Genomic DNA, 27902 nt, shown 5'->3' on the forward strand with positions numbered 1-27902 from the left:
AAATGTCTGAAGCTGGATTTGAACTCAGGGAGATGAAACTTTTGGAGCCCAATCCCTGCACTCTGTGCAGTACGGCACCCCCTAGCTGCCCCGATCCTACCCAGGGCCTTCCTTGTGCCAATTTGCTTCTGGACAGAGTCCCTCATCCCAGTAATAAGTTATCCCTTCCAGATTTCAGAAGTTTAAGTTGTATGGGGGTGATCAGAGGAGCCCCAGAGGGGGGAAAAAAAAAAAAACAGAGGCTGGGGCTTAATGGAGACAATGGAAAGTAGCCTTGGACTCAGGAGAAGCTGGACTCAAGAACAGCCTCTGAACCATCTAGGCCAGACTCTGGTCAGGGACTTTACCTTGTCAGTGCCCAAGACTGTAAATTATAGGGGACTGGAAGTGGTCCAGCATTGCTGAAGGGACTAAGATCCACTGTTTCCTTTCCTTGGACCTCAGCTTCCCCCTCTGCACAGGAGCCCATGAGTGCCCCCCAGAAGGCACCAAGCGGCTGGCTAGCCCAGCCTCTTCGTCGGATGCCTGGAGAGTGGAAGGGACTTGCTGAATGTCCCAGAGCAGGGCAGGAGCTGGTCCTCTGACTCCAGAGCCCCGGAGGCCTTGCCTTGGCAGGGTGGTTGCCTGGAATTTTGCACCCCTCCCCAAGTGTTGAATTACTCCTTATTTTATTGTTTGTCGTGTCTACAATAAAATAATTGCACATATTTGTGTGTACATTGTCTCCTCCATTATCTCATAGGCTCCTTGAGGCAGGGGCTTGTATCCCTGTTACTTAGAACAGTATCTGGCAAATAGTAGGTGCTTTATGTCATTTTTGGAATTAGTTTGTCATTTTACAGATGAGGCAACTGAGGCAGAGTTAAGTGACTTGTCCAGGGTCACACAGCTAGGGAAGTGTCTGAGGCCAGATTTGATCTCAGGAAGCTGCCTGAGTTCAAGCATCCTATGCACTGTCATCCCAGCAGGAGCTTCATAAGTCCAACGGACAACAAAGAGGATAAAAGAACGAAAAGTCTCAAAAGACAGAGGAGTTTCTTTTTTCTCTTTGCACGCACACTCCTGGCACTCAATAGGTGCTTGTGGGGAAAATATGGAGCAAAATGCGACCTACAGACCACTGGCCACCCTGGAGCAGGACTGAAGGCACGTGTCAACCGCCCCGCCCAGGCCCCGCCCCCAGACGAGACCGCGCCTCCGGATCAGGCCCCGCCCCATAAGGCCACAGCCCCGCCTTCATAACCAGCCCCGCCTCCGGACATGGGCGGACCAGATCCCGCCCCTCAAGGCCCCAGCCCCGCCTTCAGGCCAGCTCCGTTTTCGGGCCAGGCCCCGCCCCTTAAGGCCCCAGTCCCGCCTCCGGGCCAGGCCCTGCCCCCAGGCTGCCCCGCGAGGCCGCGGCTTTCTGTGCCTTTAAGCCGCGAGGCCGCAGGCTCCGCCCATATCCGTCAGGCTTCACTTCCTTCGCTGTGAAGAAGCGGGGAGACTGCGAGGAGGGTACGAAGCCGAGGAGGCTGCCCGCTCGCCCGCGCTCCAGCCATGGGCCCTCCGCTAGCGCTCCTGGGCTGCTGCTGCTGCTGCCTGCTGCTCCTCGTCGCCTCCGCCTCGGCATCGGAAGGGCTCGGAAAGGGTCAGACTGCCCGTCCCCCAAAGCTGCTCCCCCTGCGCCCCAACCCTGCCGGGGCCCCTCCCCTGCACCCCTCTACCTGAGCCCTCGGCACCACTCTTTTCTGGGCCCCCTGAGCCCCCCATCCTGCTGAAACCTCCCTGGACCCCTCCCCCACCCTACTGAAGCCCCTGCACCTCCTTCTGGGGCCCTGGACCCCCAGACACATCTAGAACACCCCTCTCCTCAGGTTCTGGTCTCCCTGTACCACTTCCTGTGGTCTTGGACCCTCCTCTCAATTTCCAGGCCTTCTCCTTTGCTGCTAGACTCCTCTTGTACCTTCTTCCAGTCCCAGGAGCTGGTGTCTTCTTCCCAAATTCCCAGATCCCCCCTCTCCTCATTTCCCTCTCTCAGTCCCCTCTGCACCTCCAGACCCCCGCAACGCCCCACCCCCCCAGCTTCAGGGTAGCCCCCGAGGAAGGCCGGACTAAGTGGCCTCAGTTACTCTGCCATAGCATTCACTGGACACTCTCTAGGGCTGTGGATTGCAGAGAAGGTAGCCACCTGCATGGGTGGGGGGACTTTCCTGAGGCTGGAGCTCCCTACCCTGGTTCAAGCACAGCCCCAGTTCCTTTTGCCTTTCTTTGTAGCCTTGTGCTTGGCATACAGTAAGCACTTAATAAATGCTTGTTGATTGATTGATACCGCCCCCCCCCATCCATTGATTAGGTTTGCCTCCTAACTGCCCAGAGGTGTAATTGTTAACCCTACCTTATAGACGAGGAAACAGACTAACAACTTGAGCTAACGGATGTTTGAATAGGATTGAATCCAGTCTTATTCTGAGTCTGGCCCGAGATGGCCAGGAGGAGTGAACCCCTCCCATCTGCTGGAGTTCACCATCCTTCTAAACTCAGCTTCAGCCACTCACTGTGTGATCCTGGGCAAGTTACTGCCTCGGTTTCATTAGCTGTAAAATGGAGATAATATTTGTCCCCAAACTTCTATAGGCGGCTAGCTATTATGGCTATTATTATTGCGAAGGTAAATCTTCAAGTATTTTTGGCACAAATCCCGCCCCCCCCCCCCCCCCCCCCCCGCGCTTCACCTTCAAAACAGAATGTAGGAATCCTTGCCATCTTGACCTGGATGGCATTTGGTGAAGTCTCTGAGGACATAGGATCCTTTAGGGCACTTTGCCAGTGACCTCAGTTGGGTAACCTCTGGGCAGCAGGCTTCTCTGCAGGTTAAAGATGGGCATGAAATGGCATAGGATCTCAGCAGCTGGGAAAACACTGCTTCCGCCTAGGGCTGGACAAGCCCAGGAAAGAAACGAGCAGAACCGACAGCCCGACTGGGGCCTGGCTGGGGCTGCCACGTGAAAGGGGGAGAGGGTCTGATCTTTTAGAGCTTGAAGAGACCTTGGAAGTCATCCGTGTAACTCTGGGGGAGAGAGGCCAGTAGCTTTAATTGAGGTTTTTCTCAGGGTCAGGAAGGATCAAAAGAGATAGAATAATTATGTATAAGTTACTCTTAAAAATAAAAGGAATAACATATTTATGGTGAGGACATGATGGAAGTTTTACTTTCCTCATTTTAATAATAGCTGACTTTCATATGGGTACCCCAAAGCCTTAGTTTGAAACCAGTTTTAATCTTGGTTTTAAAGTTTAATGACAGAGAAAACTCAATCAATACCCATTTCATAAAGTACCTGCTGTGTGCCAGGTACTGAGATTATACAGACAGAAGGGAAACAATCCTACTTGACCAGCCATCCTGGGGACCACCGTGGGTGACTCAGAGAAGATTGCTGTGTGTGAGCCTGCTCTGCTCGTATCCCTAAGGGAATCTTCAGCATGAAAGCAGAAAGGGACCAGCTGGGCACAGTCATAAGATCTCTGAGCAGGCCTCTAGTCCATCTTGTCCCTGAATAAGTTTCCTCTACAAGTGGGCATTCATCCCTTTTCAAGACCTCCAGGAGCGGGGAGTCCGTTCCAGTCTGGGAGAGCTGTGAGCCCTTATCTAATATCCTTGTCTATGAAGGGACAACACAATCTGCCTACTTGAAGACAATAGGGAATCACGTGGCACTTTATGATTGTGTTATCAGCCTCCTGCTGGCTTTTCATGATAGAAAAACTTATTTTAGGTCTTTGTTTTTTTTCAGGTTTTGGGGATCACATTCACTGGAGAACACTAGAAGATGGAAAGAAAGAGGCAGCTGCCAGGTAGGGGGAGTCACTGTAGGTGATAATATCGACCCACCTTGACGGGAGAAGGGGGAGATGGAGGATGTGTGGGGTGGTGGAAGGGACCCTGGTTTGAGTTTGAGAATCTGGGTTCCAATTCTGTGAATGATGCTTACTGCCTACATGACTTTGATCACATCCCTGGAAACGAGCAGAATTGACTGGGCCCAAGTGGGCCCTGGCTGGGGCCACCATATGAAAGGGGGAGAGCATCCGATGGAGCTGCTTTTAGAGCTTGAAGGGACCTTGGAAGTCATCCGTGTAACTCTGGTGTGTAAGATGAAGGCTTTGTGAGACCTAAGAGGGGCTGGGTGGCTCCAGATTAATGATCCCTCTGACCCAGATCTTAGCAAAAGGCATCCACGGCCCCACTAGAAAGTAAGGAATGGAGCTGAATGATTGCCTAGGACTTCTAAGCTGCACCAGATTGGCTACTTCAGGCCTTCCAGGAGTCAGGAAGGGGCAACCACAGGAAGATCAGGAACAGGGGGAGGCTCTGTGTCATCTTCAGCATTTCAGGTACACCAAAAAATGGCTAGGATCAGTTTATTAGTTAGGAGAGCAGTAAACAGTGCTTCTCAATGGCCAGAGATCCAAGGGGTGCTCACCAGCCTTCTTATGGTTTTGGAGAGTGGATCACATAATTGATTAAGGATAAACACCCTGAGTGTGGGGGTAAGGACCATCCCTCTCTGACAGACAAGAACCACTGATTTTTTTTTTTTTGGCCTAGTTAGTGTACTACAGTTAGCAACATCTTGGTGCCCAGAGTATTTGTACGGAGGTAAAATCCTCCCCGATTGTACAAGGACAGGCAAGAACAGACAATAGACTTTTTGGAGATAACAAAATTAACTTGTAACTTTAACTCAGAGGAAAAGCTGACTCATTTACAAAATTAATACAGCATAAAATGAGTTAAACTCCTACAGTAAAACTAGAGTACTATTTTGATATTTTTATCTGTGGTGGGCAGACTTTCAGTTTAGAGGCAGCTAGGTGGTACAATCGATGAAGCTCTGGGCCTAGAAGGAAGGCTTGCATTTAAATCTGGCCTCGGACACATGTCTGCCTCAGTTTCCCTAACTGTTAAATGGGGATAATAGCAGTACCTATCTTTTAGGTAGCTGTGAAAATCAAGTCAGATCATATTTGTAAAGCACTTAGCATAGTGCTGGGCATTTAAGAGGTGCCATAAAAATGCTATTATTTTGTTATTTTGACCAACTTATATCGCAGATCAAGTTGGTGGGCTGCAGCCTTGGTATAAGGAAGCCCTGAGACATCTGGGCCAACAAATCAAAGGCCATCCTGGACCACTTTGAGAGAAGCTCAGTGTCCAGGACTAGGAAGGGTGTGGTCCTACTGTGCTGTGCCTTGTCCAACCCAGCCAGAGCTTTGTGTTGGTTTCTGGATGCCAGCCTTTAGGAAGGACATTAGCAATCTGGGGAGCACTCAGAAAACAAAGTGATGAGGATGGGGAGGAGCCATAAGTCTAAGGAACTGGAGCAGACTTATGGGGACCAGGGGAGCTTTCTTCAGGTCTAAGAAGGGCTGTTTAGTCCCATGCAACATAGCTGGGGAAAGGAGAGAGGGAGGAATTGCAGTGAAGCAAATTAAGGGAAATTCTTCTGACATCCATTAAATGGATGTAGGGCCCTAACCTCTGGAGGAAGGGGCTGCCTTGGAAAGTGATGAACTACTGGCTGAACATTGCTGGAGAGACTGGGTATTTATAGGAGGTTGTAGCAGGGATTCTTGATTACAAAGGCCCCTTCCTACTCTGGCCTTCTGTGAGTCTGTAATCCTTTGTAAAGAAGTTGTTGTGAAGATAACTTCTTAATGGGGTTGCACTCCTTTTGTTAAGAATCTCCCAGGATCCATTTTTATCTCTTATCTGCCGAAGAATGGAGAACTGATACAGGAAGTTTTGTTCATCCCTCCCCTAGAGCTGGGGTTGGGGAGCCTCTGGAAATCCTGGTCTAGAAAAGAATGTAATTGGAGCCAGACCCTGCTAAAACCCTTATATTTAGGCTTCTGGGAACAGCCAAGGGATTGGAACTGGATTCTGAAGGCTCTGTGTTTTATTCCTTGTTTGGGAATTAAATCCTTCCCCTATTTTAGGTCCTGAGAAGGTATCCCCAGAATTAGAGACCTTGTCTTCCCTAGGGTCTTTGAAACCCGACCTGTGACTCCTTTAAAACATCATCACCCAGGTCTTGGCCCTAAAGGAAGAAAGTGTGGTGGCTTGTTAATGCCATGAACCTCATAAATGAGTGGAAAGGCACTTGCTGAGCACTTACTGTATGCAAAGAGCTGAATATACAGAGGGAAAAGCAAGCCAGTGCCCTGCTCTCAAGGAACTCCTCTCTAATGGAGGACACAGCAAGTACAGGGTTCAGCTGCACCTCAGATGGTCCTGCCCGTCTTTGATGTCATTCCCACTGATAACATCATATCGGTTACTGCCGATGGTGCGCCCAAGGCCTGGGTTTACTGGCACATACAACCCCAAAGTCACAGCAGGGGCAGAAAAGGGGTTCTATTAACTGGCCCCTGGCTGGGAGCTACCTTCCCCCACCTTCTGGGGGACATCTCATCAGGGGAGGGGGACAGAAGGCAATCAGTCAGTCAGCTGAGTGCTGGAGAGAGGAAGAAATGCAAACAGACCCTCCCAAGGCCTTAGAGTCCAGAGGAGAGACTTGGAGGTGGGAGACTTGGGTTCTCATGTCATCATTATTCTCCCCATCCTGAAGCTCTGGGGCAGCGGGCCAAGTGCCAGGGCTTGGAGGACTGGAACCCCGGCTTTGGACTCTGATCCTAGGCTCTCCTTCTCTAATGGGCCCGTTAAGAGAATCGGCTGTTGGGGGAGGGGGCAGCAGCATATTTCCCCAGAGGTGGGCAGGCTGACCCTCCCCCCAGGCTGGGGATGGCCCAGGGCTCCCTCCTAGTTCTTTGGTTTTGGTAGTGGGAGGGAAGGGGTGCAGACTGTGTGGCTCCAAGCTCATCTGTAAAAGGGGCCCAGAGGCCTCTGGGTGGGGGAGCATGGGCTCTGTACTCCACCTCCTTAAGGAGAGGGCAGCTTAAAGGGGGGCCCAGATGTTTTAGCCCTCCCCCCCCCAATCCCCAAGAATGAGTGGTTTGGGGGACAGATCTCCAGATCGTGGTGAGGACAGAGTGGGTTTACAGACACCGAGGCGTGGGCTCCCTAAATTGTAGCCTCCTCGTCAGGCGGAATGGAGTCCCCTTTTGATCTGCCCGCTTTTGTGCCCTCCTGACCCCTTTTTGCTCACGTGAGAGGCACGTGACTATCTTGTCCGCTCCCCCTCCTGCTACCATAGCAACCGGGTCTTGGCCAGTTTCCTGTCTTTCTTCCGCCCGTCCTCCTGAGTTGTGCGCTGATTGGCTGGGGGTATAGGACGGAAGTGTAAGTCCGCCCCGGAAGTGGTTCTCGGATAATCATGCCGCTGGTGGTGCTGTGTGGGCTGCCGGATAGCGGCCGGAGTCAGCGAGCCGACGAGCTCCGGAGGGCGTTAGAGGCTGAGGGTCGGCCCGTGACTGTCGTGCGCGATGCCGACGTGCTTGGGCCCGGCGGGCCGGAGGCTCTGTGCGGGGCCTACTCGGACCCGGCCCGCGAGAAGGCACTGCGCGCGGCTCTCAAAGCCTTGGTGGAGCGCGACCTGGGCCGCCGGGCTGTGGTCCTCCTCGACTCGCCCAATTACATCAAAGGCTTCCGCTACGAGCTCTACTGCCTGGCCCGGGCGGCGCGCACCCCGCTCTGCCTGCTGTACTGCCTGAAGCCCCGGCCGCGGGCGCCGGGCGACGGGGAAGACTGCCTGCCGAAGGCCGGGGCTGTAGCCAGCAGCTGGAGACCGAAGGCCGCGACCTCGGAGCCGGAGCAGGGTCTGCCAGCGGGAGACGCCCCTGAGGATCACGACCCTCAGTGGAGAGGTTTGGAGGAAGATCCCGAATCAAGACTAGAGGGAGCCCCGAGTTCAAGGGAACAAAACATTGGGAGTCCGGGGGACGAAGCGGCAGGGGAGCTAGAGCCAGAGCCGGACCTCGGCTTCCCCCCGGAGCTCCTGGACGCCCTGGCCCAGCGCTTCGAGGCCCCGGATTCCCGCAATCGCTGGGACCGGCCCCTGTTCACGGTGTTGGGGCTCGAGGAGCCTCTGCCCCTGGCCCAGATCCGGGCGGCCCTCTTCGAGAGCCAGGTGCTCGCCCCGCATCAGGCCACGCAGTCCCAGCCGCTGGCTTCCACCAACTTCCTGCACCAGCTGGATCAGGTCACCAGCCAGGTCCTGACAGCACTGATGGAGGCCCAGAAGAGCGCCGTCCCCGGGGACCTGCTGTCGCTGCCCGGGACCACGGAGCGGCTGCGCTTCAGCCGCCCGCTGTCCATGGCCGAGCTGAGCCGGCTCCGGCGCCAGTTCATCTCCTACACCAAGCTGCACCCCAGCCAGGAGAACCTGCCGCAGCTGGCCAACATGTTCCTGCAGTACCTGGGCCAGAGCTTGCACTGAGGCTCCCCCCACCTCTGTCCTCACTCCAGGTGCGGGCCAGTTTGGCTCTGGGACAAGTTCTGGGATGCATGTTCTTTCAGAGGGAGCACTTGTCTTTTTGGAAGTGGTGAGATTTGTGGACCCTGAACTCCCCTTCTCAGGCTGGAGGCAGAAGGAAAACCCAAAACCAACAAGAACCTGTGAAACAACAGAATTGTGTTTTCCAGTCTATGTGCTGCAATAAAGGGTTTTTGCTTTTTTTTTTTTTTTAATTGGAGTCATTCTTTGCTAGTAAAACTCAAAGAGAGCTAGAGGCCTTTGAACTAAAAAAAAGAAAAGTTTCTCAGACATAAGAACCTAGGCAATATTCACTGTATTCTGTGCTTGAGGGTTTGGTTTCTAGCAAGTAATTAGTCTTGACATCTGTATCCACTGGGGCCTTAAGAAAGATAAACTGGAATTTTTTCAGACCCGAGTGGGTGGCCTAGTGGAAAGGACACTGAAGTAGGAGACATCAGTCCTGTGGCAGTCACTCAGAGCCTTGTGGTCTTGAGCTGGTCACTTGCCTTTTCTGGACCTTAATGTACCCAAAGATGGGTTTTACTTGTAACTTGGATGGGGAAAAACAAATTATTTTGATATTTGAGTCCCCTTGTAATTTTACTATTTTATGCATTTTAAAATATTCTGAGGAGGTTTCATAGGCTTCAACAAACAGCCTCAGGAATCCAGGGCAAAACAGGTTAGGAATCCCTGGATTAAAGGATCACTGAGAGTTCCTTCCATCTGATTTTCATTTCTGATAGTATTCTGGCTTCTGTGTTTTAACATTAAAATCCTAAAAGTTGATGCCAGCTTGATTAAATGCCAGAACCAAAAAGTGCCAAGCACATCCTTGTGTTACCTCTCTCCTACTGATGAGGAAATTGAAGACCAAAGATAGGATTGATTTTCCTATTGTCTTGGCGGTGACCTTGTGGCAGAACCAGTCCAGACACAGCCAGGTCTTCTGACCCCGGGGATCCAGTGGAAGCCCCAGGAAGCTTCTGAGGGGGAGAAGTTGAGACCGAGGGTTTGTAGCTCTACTTGGAATTAGAAGTGACCTCTGCAGTCAGTCAGGTGATGAGCATTTATTAAGTGCTTTCTATATGCTCAGCACTGGGAAACAATCCCAATTGTTAAGGAGCTTTTAGGGGAAACCACATGCAGTTTGCACCTGTTAAAGTACTGGTTCTGCTGTTGGACCCTGAAGACCACCAGGCTATTCCATTTGACACATAGCTCAACCCTAGCAAGGGTGGGAGCTCTCTGAGTAGAAAGACTGGCTTTTTTCTGTTTCCAGCACTTAGCATAAGGCTGATACATATATAGTAAATTAAACAAACAAACAAAAAAAACCCTTTTCCTTCATCCTCTCATAAGGCCTGATAAGTGGACCTCCATCCTTGGCTGACTACCTCCAAATAAAGGGAAAAGTCCACCTCACAGCTGTACTGATTAGGACTTTATATTGGAACTGAAATCAGTTCTACTTCTAATTCTTCTCTTGGGGGCCAGTCAGAGCAAGTCACAGAAAGGGAAATTGACTTGTTTCATTTGTCTTAAAGTGGCAAAATTAAGGCTGGATCAGACTTTATCTGAGTTTCCAAATAGTTTAAGTAGCCTAGGTAGTGGGGTAAGAAATAGTATGATTTCCTCTTCAAGATGCTTTTCTGAGGCAGAAGGTGTCTGGAGGCAGGTAGATGGTTCAGTGGTTTGCGCTCTAGACCTGGGGTCAGGAAGATCTTGAGTTCAAATCCAGGCTGATGTGCACTAGTTGTAAGATCCTTCATATGTCATTAAGCTTTGCCTTAGTTTTTTCATCTCTAAAATATAGATTGTAGCAGCATCTAATTCCTAGGGTTTTTGTGAAGAATAAATGAGGTTATTTGTAAAGTGCCTGGCATACATTAGGTAAACTATATTTACATAGTAATCAAATTATTTTTAAAAAATTAATGGATCTTACGTTAAGAATCCCTGCTTTTTAAAAAATAAATATAAAGTTCAGTTTTATATAGTCCTCTTTTTTTGTTCTTTATGTATCAGGAAGTTTACATTTATTGATTGTTAAATTTGTAATTAAAAAAAGAAAATTGTTCTTTAAAAGAATTGTTTCCCTAGACTAGACTTCATGGAACATGATGGATGGAGGGAATGGGTCATTTTGGGAGAAACAAACCTTGAAGTTTGTGGGGTTTTGAGATGAGATCAGCTGTACACTATTAGTGATCTTGAGTGTACCAGTCTTTTGGTTCACATGTCAACATTCCCTCTGACAACAATCTTTATCAGGAGTTGCTTTAGCCAAAAAAAATTCCTAATGACTAATATTCTGGTGGTGAGAGGTTAGTTAGGCTGGTCTTCGGGACAGAAATAGAGTTTGTCCACTTTGGCAGGACCTTTTCTTGAGTCTGTATTCCTCCTGGTGTGGTCTTTTCAAGCCCAGCATTATCTAGATGTGAGTGAAAAGATGTCTCTGGAAAATTTGTTTAAAATGTGTTGATGCTTTAGAAAAAATACTCATCGTTTCCCAATTCTAATAGAATCCTCTTGCACAGTCAGGAAGTCCAGTTATGTCAAACAAATGGACACTTTGGCTCCCTCCCCTTGTCCTTCACCTTGAGTGTGAGGAGGGAGCTTTGTCCTGTCCTCATTTCCAAGAGGAAATTTCCAAGATGGCAGCAATGGGAGAGCAGTGGGTGGGATCCACCATCTCCCCTGAACTTTCTGACTGACGGCTTGTTTTGTTTCCTAAGTGGGCTGCCCCTGATGGTCATCATCCACAAGTCCTGGTGTGGAGCCTGCAAAGGTACGTAGATCCCCGGGGTTCCAGCGGCCCTGCAGGAGGCTGCCTCCCTTCGTTTAAAAGCTGGCCAGCTCCTTAAAAGGAGCCAGACACAGTGATCTCCATCTCCTCTTCTTGACTCATCCTTTCCTTCCCTCATGCTTCCGATCATGCTGTATTCCCTTCACCCTCACCCCCAGATCTTCCTGTTCAAGTCCTTTCCTTCCAACTTGGCCCAGGTCAGGTGAGCCTTTTGGATGAAGCCTTTCTGACTCCTTCCCCTTCAGATTTCTCCTCTGTACTGATCACATTCTGCCTCATATTCTTTTTTTTTTTTTAAGCTGTTATTCTCAAAATTTAAGCAAAGAGCTTTCAACATTTACCCTTGTAAAGCCTTGTGTTCCACATTTTTCTCCCTCCATCCCCTCCTCTACATTATCCAATATATGTGCAATTCTTCTATACATATTTCCACATTTATCATGCTGCACAAAAAAATCAGATCAAAAAGGAAAAGAAAATGAAAAAGAAACCAAAAAGCAAGCAAACAACAAGAACAAAGGTGAAAATTCTTGCTGTGATCCACACTTGATCTCCCTGGTCCTCTTCTTTCTGAATGCAGGCAGCTCTTTCCATCCCAAGTCTGTTGGAATTCTGCCTCATAGTCCAAGTTTTGTCCATGTATGATGTATGATGTCTTGTGCCCCTGGCTAGACTGTAATGAGGCCAGGGCCTGTCCCTTCTTCCACCTTTGCGTACCTTTGTACTTGTACCCAGTAAGTGTTTAATAAATGCTTTCATGGACTAGAGGCTGCCCAGTAGTGCCCCTTGTGGATGTGTGGCCGTGCTCCAATAGACTCAGTTTGCCCAGATCAGGGTAGGTGCAGAGGGCAACAAGGTTTCATGGCAGGAAGGGCTGGGGAGGCAGAGAGGTGGGAGGGGACCTTCAGAAAGAGCCCGGGGAGAGCGTCAGGAATGAGCAGCGTCCTTTAGCTCCACGGAGTCCCGGGGGATGTACCGAGGCTCAGAGAGTCACCCATGTAGTTCCATGTGGCCAAAGGGGAGCTTGAGTCTAGAACCTCTGGCCAGTCACAGCCACTGTGGCCTCCCCACTTAGGATCCCAGATTTAGAACTGGCAGGGAGCTTTCAGGCATCGAGTCCAATCCTCTCATTTGCTGATGAGGAAACAGACCTAGCTCACACATGTAGGGAATGTCTGAAGCAGGATCCAAACTCGGGGCTCTTCACTGAATCCCTTCATTGCTCAAAGGAAAGGACACATTATTTTGGGAAATGATGTAGCACGAAGACTGGCATCCTGGCTCGTCTCCTTACTCTGGGAATTGGGCTGTAATCTCTAAAGACCTTTTGGTTCTAGAGGGAGGGGCTTCATGTTGAGAACCAGCATAGGTCCAGTCAGGATCAAGCTGGGCTGGAATTCGTCCTCGGCACTTTTCCCTTGGGTGATGTTGGGTAAGCCCCTCTCCCTTCTCTGAACTTCAGTCTTCTCATCGGTAAAATGGGGTGGTCATCATCATCATCATCAGAGCTAGCTCTTCTATAGTGTTTTAAGGTTTACAAAGACCTAACAAATATTTTGTATTTACATAATAATTGCTCAGGTTTGTTTGTTGCAAGGAGAGTGCCTTTGTAACTCCCAAAGCTATTAGAATTGGGTGAAATTAGAATTAAGAAACCCTCTCGTGTCAGGCACGGGGTTTAGATTAGGTGAAGATAGATCTTCTTTCCAATCATTTTGTCCTTTTTTTTTCTTTTTCCTTTTTTTAAAAATCAGCTTTAAAGCCCTTGTTTGCGGAGTCCAAGGAGATCTCAGAACTTGCCCACAATTTTATTATGGTCAATCTTGAGGTAAGGTTGGAAGAGGTTCCATGTCTGTTGGGAGTAAAGGGGCTAAGGCAGAGCTTAGCATGTCTGTATTGATAGAGTTCCCCCCTTGAGTTGCTCTAAATCAAAGAGTATCAGAGTTGGTGCTGGGTATATTGCCTGTACACAGTAAGTGCCTTATAAATCCTTTTTCATTCATTGGAAGAGCTCTCGAAAGCCAGTTTGTGGCCCAGCTTGGGTGCCCAGGGATGGATATTTGTCATAGTCCCATGTGGGACTCACTCATCCCCTCAGGAAAAATGTTAACTGCATATAACTTGTTTTTAGAACTATAGGTGGGTTCTAACTATTGTCATTTTTTAATTGATATTTTTTCCCATCACCCACATTGCCCATTATAGCACTTTCCCTTCTCCCTCCCAGAAACCCATACTTTATAATGAACTATAAGAAAGAGAGAGGAGAGTTTTTTTTAATTGACCAAGATATCTAGAGTCTGACGGAATACAATGTTTATTTATCTTGTTTTCCTTATCTTTAAATAATACCTTTTCCTTTTCCAAATCCGTGCAAAGATAGTTTTCAACATCCACCCTTACAAATCCTTGTGTTCCAAATTTTTTCCTCCTTCCCTTCCCCCATCCCTTCCTCTAGACAGCAAGTAATCCAATATATGTTAAACATAATGCAGTTTTTCTATACGTATTTACACAGTCATCCTTCATGATCTTGTTTTAACAAAAATCTATTTTTTCTCCCTCCTCTCTCCATTGAAAGAAAAAAAGGAAAGAAAAAATTTTAACAAGTGTGCATAATCAAAAAAAATTTTCTCTCAGTGGCCATGTCCAAAAACTATATTTCCATTCATGAGTCCTCTGAGTCCCCCTTCCCCTCTCTGTCAGGAGGTGGGCAGCATGCTATATATTAGTTAGTAATTTATCTATTAACCCCAATTAGGCAATTGGGGAAGTGTTAAGTGTCTGAGGTCACATTTGAACTCGGGTCCTTGTGACTTCAAGGCTGGTGCTCTATCCACTGCTCCACCTAGCTGCCCCCATTTTCCTCTTTATTTGATCTCATTGGAGCTTGGTATCTCTGGGTCAAAGGGGAAGCATGATTTAGTACTTTTTGGGACATGGTTTCCGTTGTTTTCCAGTATGATTGCCTTTACGTGTAGCCGCTGTCCACAGAGCTCTGGGTGTTACCTTCCTTCTTCACGAGTTAATGTTTTACTCACAGTCTTTCTCTCCTTGGCTCTTGCCCTCATATTAGGCAATTTCACCGTACAGATCACTGCTCCCTCCAGTGTGCTCCTCCACTTCGCCTCTGTTCCCAGAGACGGTCTTACCTTAGGTCTCACCATTCCCCACTCCATGTTCAGTTTCCATGTGTGTGAACTCTGAAATTGATTGAACTCATCCCAACCTATTGACTTTCCACCTCTTCCTGTGTCTTGCCAACTCCAACCCTGTTCTTCATCCTTGCTCCAATCTCTTGTCCCCTCATCTATTTCTCTCCCACATCATCACCACTGTAGTCTCCATATTTTCTCTCCATCTTGACCCCACCCCCAACCATTTCAACTCTACCTGTCCTCTTCTCTTGAGTTTCTTTCCTCATTTTTCTCCCGTATTCTTTTTTATTCTATCATTGTTTTGTTTTTTTTAAACTGGGACAGTTAACTCTTTCGTTTCATGTAGTTTTCATTTGTGATTCTTTGAGGAAAATCAAGTTTTGTCAAAGCCCAACATGGTATAAGTAGAGCTATCCGACCATGCCTCCGAACCCAAATCACTCTGACTCACTGATTGGCCAATAGTAGGTTGCAGCCCAGTCCTCACTTGTTGTTTGATGGCTCAGAGTGAGTCTAAATAGCAATTATTTCTGTTCTGGCCAGAAACTCTGAGGCTCTTCCTCTCAGATTGATTCGTTTGTGAAGGCAAACTCAGCCATTCTTTATCTCTGATCTAACAAAAAATTAGCTGTAATCAATGAATGGCTGTAGCCTTGGTCCATCTGAGACCGTTGAAGATCTGAGCGTAAAAGGCCAAGGTCTCCCACTGCATCTGGGCCCATCTCTAATCCCGATCTGGGTCTTGTCACTCGACCCACGTGGTACCTGACAAGAAAGTGAGACAGGTGACTTTGCACAGCCTTCCCTCCCTCCAATCCAATTCGCTTGCTTGATGTCACATTACCTCCCTGATGTCTTGGCCCTCTTAGAACATGAAGGATGATCAACAAAGCTTCCCTCTATAAGAAGCCTTTCCCAACTGCCCTTGATCCTGGTTCTTTCCCTTTGTTCATATTTATTGTTATATTGTCTGTATCTTGTTTGTACACAGTAGTTTGCTTGTTCTTCCCCTTAGTACACTGTGAACTGCTGGAAGGCTGGGGACATTTTTGCCTAGTACGCAGTGTCTGGCACCTAGTAGGTGCTTAAAAATGTCTTTTTGATGACCAACAGCAGTCCCCCCAAGTGATCACTGTGGCTTCTCATCACTCTCCTGGGGTCAAAACTCTGTCATTCAGCTCTCTGGGCTGCTCTTCCCATTCGCACATTGTTCTCTTGGTTCTACCCTTTTCCTTTTGTATCAGTTCATAAAAGTCTTCCCCTGCTTCTCCCACATCTTTTTCATGGTTTCTTACAGCATTCCTCCCATATAGCCATCCAAACTTTGTTCACTCCTTCCCCAGTTTCACTTTGCTTCCCCTAAAAGTGCTGCTATAATAACTGGGGTGTATATAGCAGTTCATGCTTTTTCAGATCAACTCAGCCAAAATTTATGAGGCATCGCCTGGGTGCTTGTAATAGGAAGGACAAAAATGAACTTATTCTGCCTTCAACATATTTTTGTTCTGCTGAGCACTAGAGGCAGCTGTCGTGGGAATAGTACCGGTTTTGTTTTCAGGAGTCTTAGATTCAAATCCTGGTGCTGTTATTATCTATATGACCTTTAAACTTTTGGGCCTCCCAAGGTGGGGATAGAGGCAGCGATTTGAGCCCAGGTTTTCTGGGTGCCATACTGATCCATACTTGAGCAAGGGGAACTGTTGTCAGGTAGTTCAGAGACCTCAAAGGCATACAATAAGGGGCCCGGGTCAGGTGCTCTGAGGGGCAAACTAAGAGCTCACTGGGGTCAAGGACAAGAGCGTTCCTGAAGACGGCATGGAGAAAGACGCCTGTAGACTTGTCCTTGGGGGTGAGTGGGTTTCAGGGAGGAGAATGATCCTGCCTTGGTTGTCCACAGGATGAAGAAGAACCCAAGGATGAAGCCTTTAGCCCTGATGGCGGTTATATTCCCAGAATCCTTTTCCTGGGTAAGTTCAGGCTTTGTGTTCTGCATGTTGGATAAATGTATGCTGGAAGGAAAAGGGAAGAGAAAGGAAGAAGCGTTCACGAAGCACCTACTGTGATCCAGACACTGTGCTAATTGCTGTGTGCACTTATCTCATTTGATCCTCACAAGAACCCTGGGAAGCTGAGGTAGACAAAGGTTAAGTTATGTCTTCAGGGTAACACAATTAAGTATCTGAGGCTGGATTTGAATTCAAGTCTTCCTGACTCCAGCCCAGTACTCATTGTAATCAATTTGTCCCAGATTGGGCACAGTGCCTGGCACAGGGAGGTGTTACTGACTGGTAACACATTGGCTGGCCACGTGACCTTGGACAAGCCATGTTCCTTCTATTTACACATCTATAAAGTAGGGGTAATTAGCCTCTTCTGCCCACTTATCAAACAGCTGTTAAGAAAGGGCTTCACAACCTCGGAGAGGAACAGAACTGAGCATGATCTTCACTGTGCCACCATTTGCTAACTGAAGAACCTGCAGTTTGAGTTTCTGTGATTCGGGGGTCTATGCTGCTACCAGGTGGGCAATGGTCTGGCACTGTGGGGGTCTACATAGCAGCTAAGAGCAGGGAGCACTATGTGATCTTGGGTAAGTCATTTCACCCACCTGCCTCAGTTTCCTCGATTGTAAAATTGGGATAACAATAGCAACTACACCCCAGGTTTCCTGTGAGGATCAAATGAAATTCTGGGACAATTTGATGGTAATGGGACATCTGGGTTGGTTCTGGAAGTGATGGGAGTGTTTTTGTTGGGGGGGGGGGGTAGACCTGAGTTTTAGGAAAATCACGTTAGTGCCCCCATGAAGGGACACTGGAATGGAGAGACTCGGGTGGGCTGTGGTACTGGCGCTCTGTGAACCTTAGGAGGGTGAACGGCATTCCCACCTTGCTGTTGGTGTGCCTTGTGCCCTCTGCCAGACTGAGGGTTCGCTGGGGCCAGGCCAGCGTGCTGAGCAGAATCCTTGTGAACTGTTGGGCAGGAATAGAATGAGCTCTGTCAGCCCAGCATAGCCTCAAGAAGGCTTCAAGACTTACCACTGACCCATTAGTGGCTGCTGGTCTCAGTCGGGGAACGGAGGCCTTATGCCCGATTTTATTGGAGGACAAATGGGGCTAGAATCAGCAGGTCTGGGGTTGGAATCCTGATGGTCAATCTCAGTTTCCTCATCTGTAAAATGGGGATGATTTGATGCCTAACTCTGTAACAGTTTTGCAAGAATCAGATGAGATCCATGTAGAGTGCTTTGGGAATCTTGAGGCACTCTTAGGAAGACTTGAGTTATTGTTGTGACATATTTGAACACTTTTCTCCCCTGTATCTTAGATCCCAGCGGTCAGGTGCGCCCCGACATCATCAACGAGAAAGGAAATCCCAGCTACAAGTACTTCTACATCAGCGCTGATCAGGGTGCGTGGGGGCAGGGTGGACTGGAGGGGGGAGCTACAGCTCCCCAGCTTGGCTAGGAAGTAGCAGATTCAGGATCTGTACGAGAAAGTCAGATGAAGAAGTCTTTTATAAAGAACCTACTGTGTGCTACCTGGGCCCACGTGTGGTACAGGAAGGAAAGTACAGGGAGGTGTAAACTCTGCGTGCTTTTATGATCCAAATCTGAAACTAGTTAATCTCTGCCATGACCAGAACAGAGAGTCAAAAAGGCCTTCACTGGAAGCCTTTAAGGCAGACTGTCACTAGGACTTCCAAGAGCTGGCAGCAAAAGCACAGGCCCTTGTGTTTGTCAGGTACATTTAAGGGAAAGCCTTGTGGTATAATTGGAGACCCCTAAGGGGGTGTGCAGCAGGAGATAGGCGAAGAGAGAAGGGTAGTGTGAGGGCAGCCCTTGGTCCTGGATTCTTTTCCCAGAAGGCTCCTTCGCTCCCTTGTTTTCTGTGTTTCCAAACACTTTTTCTTGTTTATTGCAAACTTGAACATTAACTCCACACCCATCATCCCCTAGCATTGTCCCAACTCCTTGCTTTTGTGCTGGCTGCCCCCCATGGCTGGAGCTCTCCCGCCTCCCTGACCAGGACTCCTCTCATATCCCGCCTCCTATGAAAGGCGTCCCAGTCCTTCCTTCCCCAGAGACCACCTCCCAGCCACTGCCTGCATTCTGTGCAGACCTGGTCATGTGCATGCTGTCCCTCCGTGGGAACGTGAAACCCCTGAAGTTGAGAGCCACTTTTGCCTTTCTTTGTGCCTGGCAGGGAGCCTGGCATTGTGCCCAGTCAGCGGGCATAGGGACAGGTGCCACAAATACCGGCATTTGATACAAAGAGCAGGTAGGGGAAGAAATCCAAGATCCGGGTTCCTCCTGGGTCCAGCATCAATGCCAAGTGGCACGGCTGCCCTGTCACCCCTCCTGGCTTTTTTTTCTTCCCCTTTGGGTGACGTCTCCTTGTTTTTCCCTGGGTTTTTTTTTTTTTTCCAGTGGTTGAAGGGATGAAGGAAGCCCAGGAAAAGCTGACGGGCGACGCCTTCCGAAAAAGCCACCTGCAAGATGAGCTGTGATGGAGCCAGGAGCGTCTTCCCCGAGTAAGAGTGAGCGCAAGAATCTTCTCCTGGAAAGGCCCCGAGATGGGCCTCGCACTGGAAGGCAGGACCTGCCCTTCTGGGAGCGGGAGCTCCCCTCTGGAGAAGACCCAGCCTTCCCATCCCGGCGCACGCTCTGGGATCCTCTCCCCTTTCCTCTGCCACCTACCCGTGAACGGGCCTCGGATGAGCCCTCGCCACTCGTGCTCGGCTTCTCATTGTTTCTTCCCCGTCCTCCGTGCCCTGCTCACAAGGGCACTGAGAACGTGGGCAAGAACCTCGACCTTGAGCAAACCAGCCCGTCACTTTCCTTTTCCAAAGGGAAACCGGAAGGTTGATCAGTGGCTCCGGCCCACAAGGAAACCAGGGAATGTTAGCTCCTTGCCCTTGACCTTCCTCCCATCTCTTTCATTTTCCCTGTTTGTTCCAGAAATTAAGTGAACTCTGAATCAGCGCCCCACCGTCCCCTCCCCTGAGCAATGCCTCACCTCCTATAGATCCATTCTAGTAATTTCATCACACTGTATTTTTGTACTAGGGTTTGGAAAATGACTTGTAGTTTAATTAAACTTTTAAATAATGCTTTAAAGGAAACTGCTGCTTGTTTGGGGTTGGTCTGGTGTCTGGGGGGTAGATGGGGAGGGACAAAGCCCACGTTGGAACTGTCCCAAAGTGGGGTGAGTTGCCACAAAAGGCAGTGAAATGTCTTCTTCCCTGAAGGATCTTCATGTGGAGACTGGATGACCACTTGCTAGGAATATTCCAAGGGTGTCCCTGTTCACTCTGGGGTTGGACAGAATGATAAAACACTGAATTTGAGGCTTGAAGGTTCAAGACCCAGCTCGTGCCTTAGCTTTGTGACCCAAGTCATAAGGTTTCTCAGGGCTTCAGCTGGTCTCCCTATTGGTCTCTGTTCTCTAGGGACCCCTCGGGTTTCATTGCTTGATCCTAGGAAGCCGAGGCCCCAAATTCTGTGAGGGTAATGACTGACTCACCTTCCCAGAACTGAAAGACCCTGCTCTGGCCCTGGGAGGGCTCAGAAAGGTGGAGGTGGCAGGAGGTGCTATCCGAGCCGAGCCCCAGTGATTCCAGGAAGTGGAGGGGAAGGAGGGCGTGTATTCGAGCTATGAGACGGTTGATATAAAGGCAGGGAGGTGGGAGAGGGAATGTTTTCTCTCTGGAACAGCAACTAAAGTCTGGGAAGGTAGATCAAGCCAGCTGATGAGGGGAGCTGCTCCAAGTCAGCAGATTGGAAAAACAATTCTCAAAGTACTATTAATCATTGATTACAAACGATTAATCATATGAAGGATGCTCTATATCACTAATAAGAAAAATTGAGATCAAATCAACCCTGAGGTTTTAGCTTATATCCAGCAAACTGACAAAAAGGAATAGTCGGTGTCAGAGAGGTCCTGGAAAGGGAGATAAACTTGTTTGTCCTTTGCTCTCAAAGAGGACCAATGACATTACAGGGGCGAGTCTTGACTCTCAGACTAACTGGATTTAAGTGAGGCAGAATGGAATAAAGTCTCCAGCCTCACTTCTCCAGTCATCCAAGTCCAGTGGCAGGACAAAAGTCAAGACGGCTGGTAATGGCCCAGGATGCAGTGGGTGGCCTTGCCCTTTCTACATTAAAGTCTTTCCCTGGTCTCAGCTTGTCTGAAGCAATGCCCATTCAATGATTGAGGGCTAAGTAATAATTTGAGAAAAAAAGCTTCGTTTATCATCACAGAAATAACTGGGAAGGGAAACCTCGAGATTTCTGGCCAGGACAAAGACCAAATGGCTATTTACACATTCTAAGCCTTCAAAATCCGAAGACCCATGAAAGCATCATTGGTAGAACTACAAATCAGCACCACCATTTAAAAAAGCAATTTAGAAAGCTACAAATAAAGTGGCTAAAATGTCTCCACCCTTTGACCTGGAAGATTCACCGCCAGGCATGTAGACCAACAAAAAAGGGCCTTTTAGCAGCATTAGTTGGGGTAGCCAAGGGCCAGGGGCGCAGCAGATACCCTAGCACTGGGTAATGTGAATGTCATCGACTTGTGTGTCGCAAGGAACAGCAGATATGATGAATACAGAGAAACTTGGAAGAACTTCGTGAACGGATGCAAACTGACGTAAGCAGAACTAAGGAGACTGTGCAGGAGGATGACTACGATGTACATGGGAGAAAGTCACCATGAAAATCAAAATTACAAAGGATATGATATGACAAGACGTCTCCATCCTCTCGCACAGATGGGGATCCCCAGGTGAGGGATGTTGCATGTATTGTCAGACTTGGGAGGGATGGGGAAGGGGGAAGGGAAAGAAGGAAACATTAAGTGGCCACTGCATCCCAGGCACGGAGCTAAGCGCTTTACAAATGTTTGATCTTCACAACCCCAGAAGGTAGCTGCTGTTATTAGTTGTATTTTAGAGTGGAGGGAACTGAGACAAATGAATTTGAAGTAACTTGCCTAGACTTACAGTGAGGCTGGAGTTAAACTTGGGTCTTCCTGGCTTTAGACCCAACATTCCATCCACATCATCACTTCTAATTAGCGATCATTTTCTTCTTTCTCTCTTTAAAAAAAAAAAATTATTATTATTATTATTATTTTGTGAGGCAATTGGGGTTCAGGGACTTGCCCAGAGTCACACAGCTAAGAGGTGTTAAGTGTCTGAGGCAGATTTGAACTCAGGTCGTCCTGATTTCAGGGCCACCCAGCTGCCCCTCCCCCCCTTCTTATAGCGAAGCGGTCACCAGCCCATTAAGTAACTGGCCCAAGGTCTCCCAGGTCAAATCAGTGGATCGGCCCCATGTCCTCCTGTACAAATTCTGCCCCTTTCATGGCGCCCTGCTTCTCTCCTTCTCCCTCATCCTCGGGCTCTGTTTCTTTCCCTTCTTCCCTTTGCCTTCCCTCCCAGCCGGCTCCTCTTCCCAAATTTAGCCACTTTATTAAAGGGGCCTTGGACAGCGACGGGTAGGCCGCAGCTTCCTTGTTGGACACTAGAGGGCAGCATCTGCTTGCCGCTGGCTGGCTCTGCTCTGGCTGGCCAATCCCCAGCAGTCAGTAATCTGCAGATAATTAGGCAGAGAATCCGATGGATTACCTTGATGAGCGCCAGGGGTCTCAGGATCTCCAGACTCCATTTGCTATCACTTATCCCCAATCCCACCTCCAGCCTCCTGAGGCCGAGGCCCCCACATGGGGAAAAGCCTTGACCAAAGTGCCACAGCAAGTGTGTTCCACATGCACCATGGGAGGAAATGCTAAATTTCAGGGCGTAAGTGGAGGTCAAACCATACTTGGCTTTTTCTTTCTTATTTTTGAGCATCCGTGTTTTCATTCACAACTGACATGACTAACATGGAAACATGTTTTGCATTTATGCAAATAATCATTTGTTTTCTCCTCGTGGAGGAGGGAAGGGAGAGAATTTGGAACTCAGCTTTTTTAAAGGCTAAAGATGCTTTTGAAAGAAATTGGGGGAAATAAAATATTAAATTGTTTTTTTTAAAAAATAAGTTAATGGAAATAAAGATGTCACCTTTTTTTCAAGAGTTCTCCCTCCCCCACTAAAATTTGCCTACGGACCCCTAAGGGTTTGAGACACACAGAGGAAAGCTTCCTGATCCAGTCTAATCTTTTCCTTATATGAGTGAGGAAACAGATTCAAAGAGGGAAAGGGACTTCTTATCCCAAATCGGGCTGCAATTAGACACAGCCCCGCGTCTCACACAATCTAGCAAGATGAAGTCAAAATGGTTATATGGTTTAGCTATAAAAGGCAATATAAGCAAATTGGGGAAGTATAAAAAAAATTCTTAGAGCTATGGATAAGAATTTATGATTAATCGAGAGAGGATCATGGGAAGTAAAATAGATAATCTTGATTACATTAAATTTAAAAGATCTTGCAAAATTAGAAGGAAAGCAGGAAACTGGGAATGTACAGTGAGTTTCTCTGATAAAGGTTTCATTTCTCAACTCTAAGGAGAACAGAGCCAAATATCTAAAAATTAAAAGTCATTTCTTAATTGATCAATGGTCGCAGGATATGAACAAGCAGTATTCAGAAGAAATTAAGTCATATAAAATGCTTTAAATTTTTAATAATGAGAGAAATGATTAAAACAACTCTGAAGTACCACCTCACACCTATCAGATGGGTTAACATGACAGAAAAGGAAAATGATGTTAGATGCTAATATATTCTTGGTAGAATTGTGAATTGATCCATCTTTCTAGAGAACAATTTGGAAAAAGCCCAAAGGGCTATAAAACTGTGCATATCCTTTGATCAGTAAAGTCCCTAGTAAGTCTGTATCCCAGAGAGATCAAAGAAAAAGAAAAAAGACCCAAAGTTAAAAAAAGAAAAATGAAAAAAGACCTAAAGTAAATACAAAAGTATTTATAGCAGCTCTTTTTGTGATGGCAGAGAATTGGAAATTGATGGGATACCCGTTAACTGGGGAATGGCTTAGACAAGGTATGGTATATGATGGTCGTGGAATACTATTGTGCTTAAGAAGTAATACAGGGAATTGTTTCAGAAAAAAACAACTGGGAAGACATATATAAATTGTTAGAAAATGAAGTGAACAGAACCAGGAAAATATGGTATACAGTTACAAAGTAAATATTTAAAAACTCTTAAAACCAGATAATTTAATGACATTTGAATCAAAGTAAAAAGATTTGATTTACAAAAGGCTTTGATTAAGTCGAGAATCTCAAGGGAATTAATGAAAAAAAAATCAAATGAAGGTGGTCTAGCTGTACCTGATCTAAAATTATATTATAAAGCAGCAGTCACCAAAACCATTTGGTATTGGCTAAGAAATAGATTAGTTGATCAGTGGAAAAGGTTAGGTTCACAAGACAGAATAGTCAACTATAGCAATCTAGTGTTTGACAAACCCAAAGATTCTAAATTTTGGGATAAGATTTCATTATTTGATAAAAACTGCTGGGATAACTGGAAATTAGTATGGCAGAAATTAGGCAAGGACCCACACTTAACACCACATACCAAGATAAGATCAAAATGGGTCCATGACCTAGGCATAAAGAACGAGATTATAAATAAATTAGAGGAACATAGGATAGTTTATCTCTCAGACTTGTGGAGGAGAAAGAAATTTGTGACCAAAGATGAACTAGAGACCATTATCGATCACAAAATAGAAAATTTTGATTATATCAAATTAAAAAGCCTTTGTACAAACAGAACAAATGCAAACAAGATTAGTAGGGAAGCAACAAACTGGGAAAACATCTTTACAATTAAAGGTTCTGATAAAGGCCTCATTTCCAAAATATATAGAGAACTGACTCAAATTTATAAGAAATCAAGCCATTCTCCAATTGATAAATGGTCAAAGGATATGAACAGACAATTTTCAGATGAAGAAATTGAAACTATTACCACTCACATGAAAGAGTGTTCCAAATCACTATTGATCAGAGAAATGCAAATTAAGACAACTCTGAGATATCACTACACACCTGTCAGATTGGCTAAGATGACAGGAAAAAATAATGATGAATGTTGGAGGGGATGCGGGAAAACTGGGACACTGATGCATTGTTGGTGGAGTTGTGAACGAATCCAGCCATTCTGGAGAGCAATCTGGAATTATGCCCAAAAAGTTATCAAACTGTGCATACCCTTTGATCCAGCAGTGTTTCTATTGGGCTTATACCCCAAAGAGATACTAAAAAAGGGAAAGGGACCTCTATGTGCCAAAATGTTTGTGGCAGCTCTGTTTGTAGTGGCTAGAAACTGGAAAATGAATGGATGCCCATCCATTGGAGAATGGCTGGGTAAATTGTGGTATATGAATGTTATGGAATATTATTGCTCTGTAAGGAATGACCAGCAGGATGAATACAGAGAGGCTTGGAGAGACCTACATGGACTGATGCTAAGTGAGATGAGCAGAACCAGGAGATCACTTTATACTTCGACAATGATATTGTATGAGGATGTATTCTGATGGAAGTGGATTTCTATGACAAAGAGACTTAACTGAGTTTCATTGGATAAATGATGGACAGAAACAGCTACACCCAAAGAAGGAATACTGGGAAATGAATGTGAACTATTTGCATTTTTGATTTTTTTCCCGAGTTATTTTTACCTTCTGAATCCAATTCTCCCTGTGCAGCGGGAGAACTGTTCGGTTCTGCAAATATGTATTGTATCTAGGATATACTGCAACATATTTAACATGTATAGGACTGCTTGCCATCTTGGGGGGGGTGGAAGGAGGGAGGGGAAAAAACGAAGCATAAGCGATTGCAAGGGATAATGTTGTATAAAAATTATCCTGGCATGGATTCTGTCAATGCAAAGTTATTATTAAATAAAATGAAATTTAAATAAATAAATATTTTTTAAAAAGGCTTTGATTATTATCAACTTTTAAAGAATATATTTATTGTATAAAGCAAAGAAAAAAAGATAAATCTCCATCTATGCTTTCATCTAAATCATCAGTAAAGCAAAAGGTCAAGCATAGATCCCTGTGGCCCTCCATTAGAAACTATTTTCCAAACTGACATTGACCCATTAACATCAACTCTTTGAATTTGACTGTTCGGTGAGTTCCAAATCCATCTGTCAACTAGCCCAGGTTTTTTAATTTATTTTTTTTCAATGATCAGAAACTTATTTTTGTCTCTTCTACTCCACCTCCCTTTAAAAAAGAAAAAAGAAAATCAAAACCTTTGTAGGAAATATGTATAGTCAAACAAAACAAATTCCGACGCAGAACATGTCCAAAAAGTAAAAAATAAACACCCAGTCATTTTGCACCACGTTGATCCCTTTTCCATGCGGTAAGAGCAGGCTTTATCAAGTGTCCTCTAGAATTGTGGGTGAATGCAGCATTGATCAGTGTTTTCAAGTCTTTCAAAGTTGCTTCATGTTACAATAATGTCATTATTATAGAAATATAGATATGTCTCTGTTTTGCTCATTTTGCTTTACATCATTTCATTTAAGTCTTTCCAGATCTCTAAAAACAACTGTCAAACATTTCTTCTAGGACAATCATATCTATGTACCACAATTTATTTGACTATTCTCCGATTGATGGATACATCATTAGTTTCTAGTTTTCTGTTACCACAAAAAGAGTTGCTATACATTTTCTTGCATCATTTTTCTCTTTCTTTGATTTGCCTCTTCAGAGGTAACTAGATGGTACAATGGATAAGGGGAGTCAAGAGGACCTGAGTTTAAATTTGTGTTACCCTGGGCAAGTCACTTAATCCAAAATTGTCTCCCAAATAAATCTTTACCAAAGGCAGAATTGGCTTCAGAAAGGAAAGACCTCCTTTCTTGCTTAGGGAGAAGACAAATATGGTTCTAGATCTTCTTCAGAGATAGATCTGTGGTGAGAGAGAAAAGATTTGGGGAAGTGGCAAATGTGGAGAGAAGCCATTAGCTTACCATGTCCTTGGCTGACAGCTTAGAGACTGTAGGGAACTTCCTCTTGGATGAAACTGGAGACTCTCTCCATTGAATCTCACCAAGTTTGGAATCTCCAACTGGAATGAAAAGAATAAAGAAGTTGTCCAAGTTCTGAAGCCCATTTGTCAGAGGCTGGATAGTCCTCAAAGGACTTTCTCTAAAGAACTTTTTCTTTAAAGGGCACCAAGAGAAAAAAGAGTAAAGAGTTACCGATTTCTCCCAAACTTGAATAAAGCAAAGACTTTGACTGAGGCTAGTTCAGGCCTTAGAAAAACACTACTTATTTCATCTATGACATGAATCAGTCATGATGTTAAGGTGTCCCCAAGGCCCTTTTCTTTTAGGCCATGGTAATTCCCCTGGAAGCCAATGCTCTATCATCCTCTCCTTTGAAAGGTTTCATAATTTGAGCAAACTGATGGGTGGTGTTTTACTTTTATTTTTACATTTTAATATTTTATTTTCCTTTTTTATTTTATGTATCTTATTGTATGCGAAATAAAATATATAGGAATACGGAGGAAACTGATAATAAAATGGACAGGTAAGTGATATAGCGCATAGAATGCTGGGCCTGGAGTTAGGAGAGCCTTTACTGGACAAGTCACTTAATGCTATTTGCTTCAGTTTCCTCATCTGGGTAAATTGCTTAACCTTTCTTCATTAGTAAAATGGGAGATAATAATAGTATTTATTTCCCAGAGTCATTGGGAGGATCAAATAAGATCATATTTCTAAAACACTTTGCAGTGTTTTAAAGCACTATAGAAATGCTTTTTTGTTTGTTCTTTAATTTTCTTTTCCCCAATTACATGTGAGAACAATTTTAACATTCATTTTTAAACTCTGAGCTCCAAATTCTCTCCCTTTCTCCCTCTCCACTCCCCACTGAGAAAGCAAGCAATTTAATATAAGTTATAAGTGTGTAGTCGTGCAAAACATAGTTCCATAATAGTTATGTTGTGAAAGAAAACATGGACCCCCCCAAAAAAAAACTCAATAAAAATAGAGAAAATAAACAAATAGTCATATCCAACTCTTCTTGGTCCATTTGGGGTTTTCTGAAACAGTTTGCCATTTCTTTCTCCATCTATTTTATAGATGAGGAAACTGAGGCAGAGAGGGTAAAGTGACTTGCCCAGGGACACACAATTAGTAAATATCTGAGGCTGTCTTTGAATTCAGAGAGCTGTCTTCCTGACTCCAGGTCCAGCGCCCTCTAATAGTTAGTAGCTATTTTATTATTTGGGCTACTACCAACCTCACAAAGCTTCTTTGCTTCTGCCATCTAGACTTCCATAATACTAGTGCCTTCTCTCCATTGATTAACTTCAGCTTATTCTATCCATGTCCTGTTTGTACTAATTATTTGCACGTCATCCCCACTCCCACCCCTTTAGATGCTGCAATCCTTCAGGGAAGGAACTGGGGTATTTTTTTTTCTTTCTTTGATTTGCCTCTTCAGAGGTAACTAGATGGTACAATGGATAAGGGGAGTCAAGAGGA

The 27902-nt window shown here is 46.0% G+C and overlaps 2 protein-coding genes across 2 annotated transcripts; both read left to right on the forward strand.

Annotated features, from left to right (window-relative positions):
* The first annotated feature begins 1452 nt into the window (after positions 1 to 1452).
* TXNDC12 (thioredoxin domain containing 12) lies at positions 1453 to 19511 on the forward strand. Its single transcript, XM_051999700.1, has 7 exons — positions 1453 to 1630; positions 3777 to 3837; positions 11159 to 11211; positions 12984 to 13057; positions 16285 to 16354; positions 17715 to 17798; positions 18817 to 19511. Exons 1-7 carry the CDS (start codon positions 1540 to 1542, stop codon positions 18894 to 18896), a joined length of 513 nt encoding a protein of 170 aa, XP_051855660.1. The 5' UTR covers positions 1453 to 1539; the 3' UTR covers positions 18897 to 19511.
* On the forward strand, positions 7305 to 8381 carry KTI12 (KTI12 chromatin associated homolog). The gene has a single exon (XM_051999699.1). The coding sequence runs from the start codon at positions 7320 to 7322 to the stop codon at positions 8379 to 8381; it is 1062 nt and encodes a 353-aa protein (XP_051855659.1). The 5' UTR covers positions 7305 to 7319.
* Positions 19512 to 27902: the final 8391 nt, after the last annotated feature.

The sequence above is a fragment of the Antechinus flavipes genome, chromosome 4, assembly GCF_016432865.1.
Source record: "Antechinus flavipes isolate AdamAnt ecotype Samford, QLD, Australia chromosome 4, AdamAnt_v2, whole genome shotgun sequence".
In the NCBI taxonomy this organism is placed as follows: domain Eukaryota; kingdom Metazoa; phylum Chordata; class Mammalia; order Dasyuromorphia; family Dasyuridae; genus Antechinus; species Antechinus flavipes.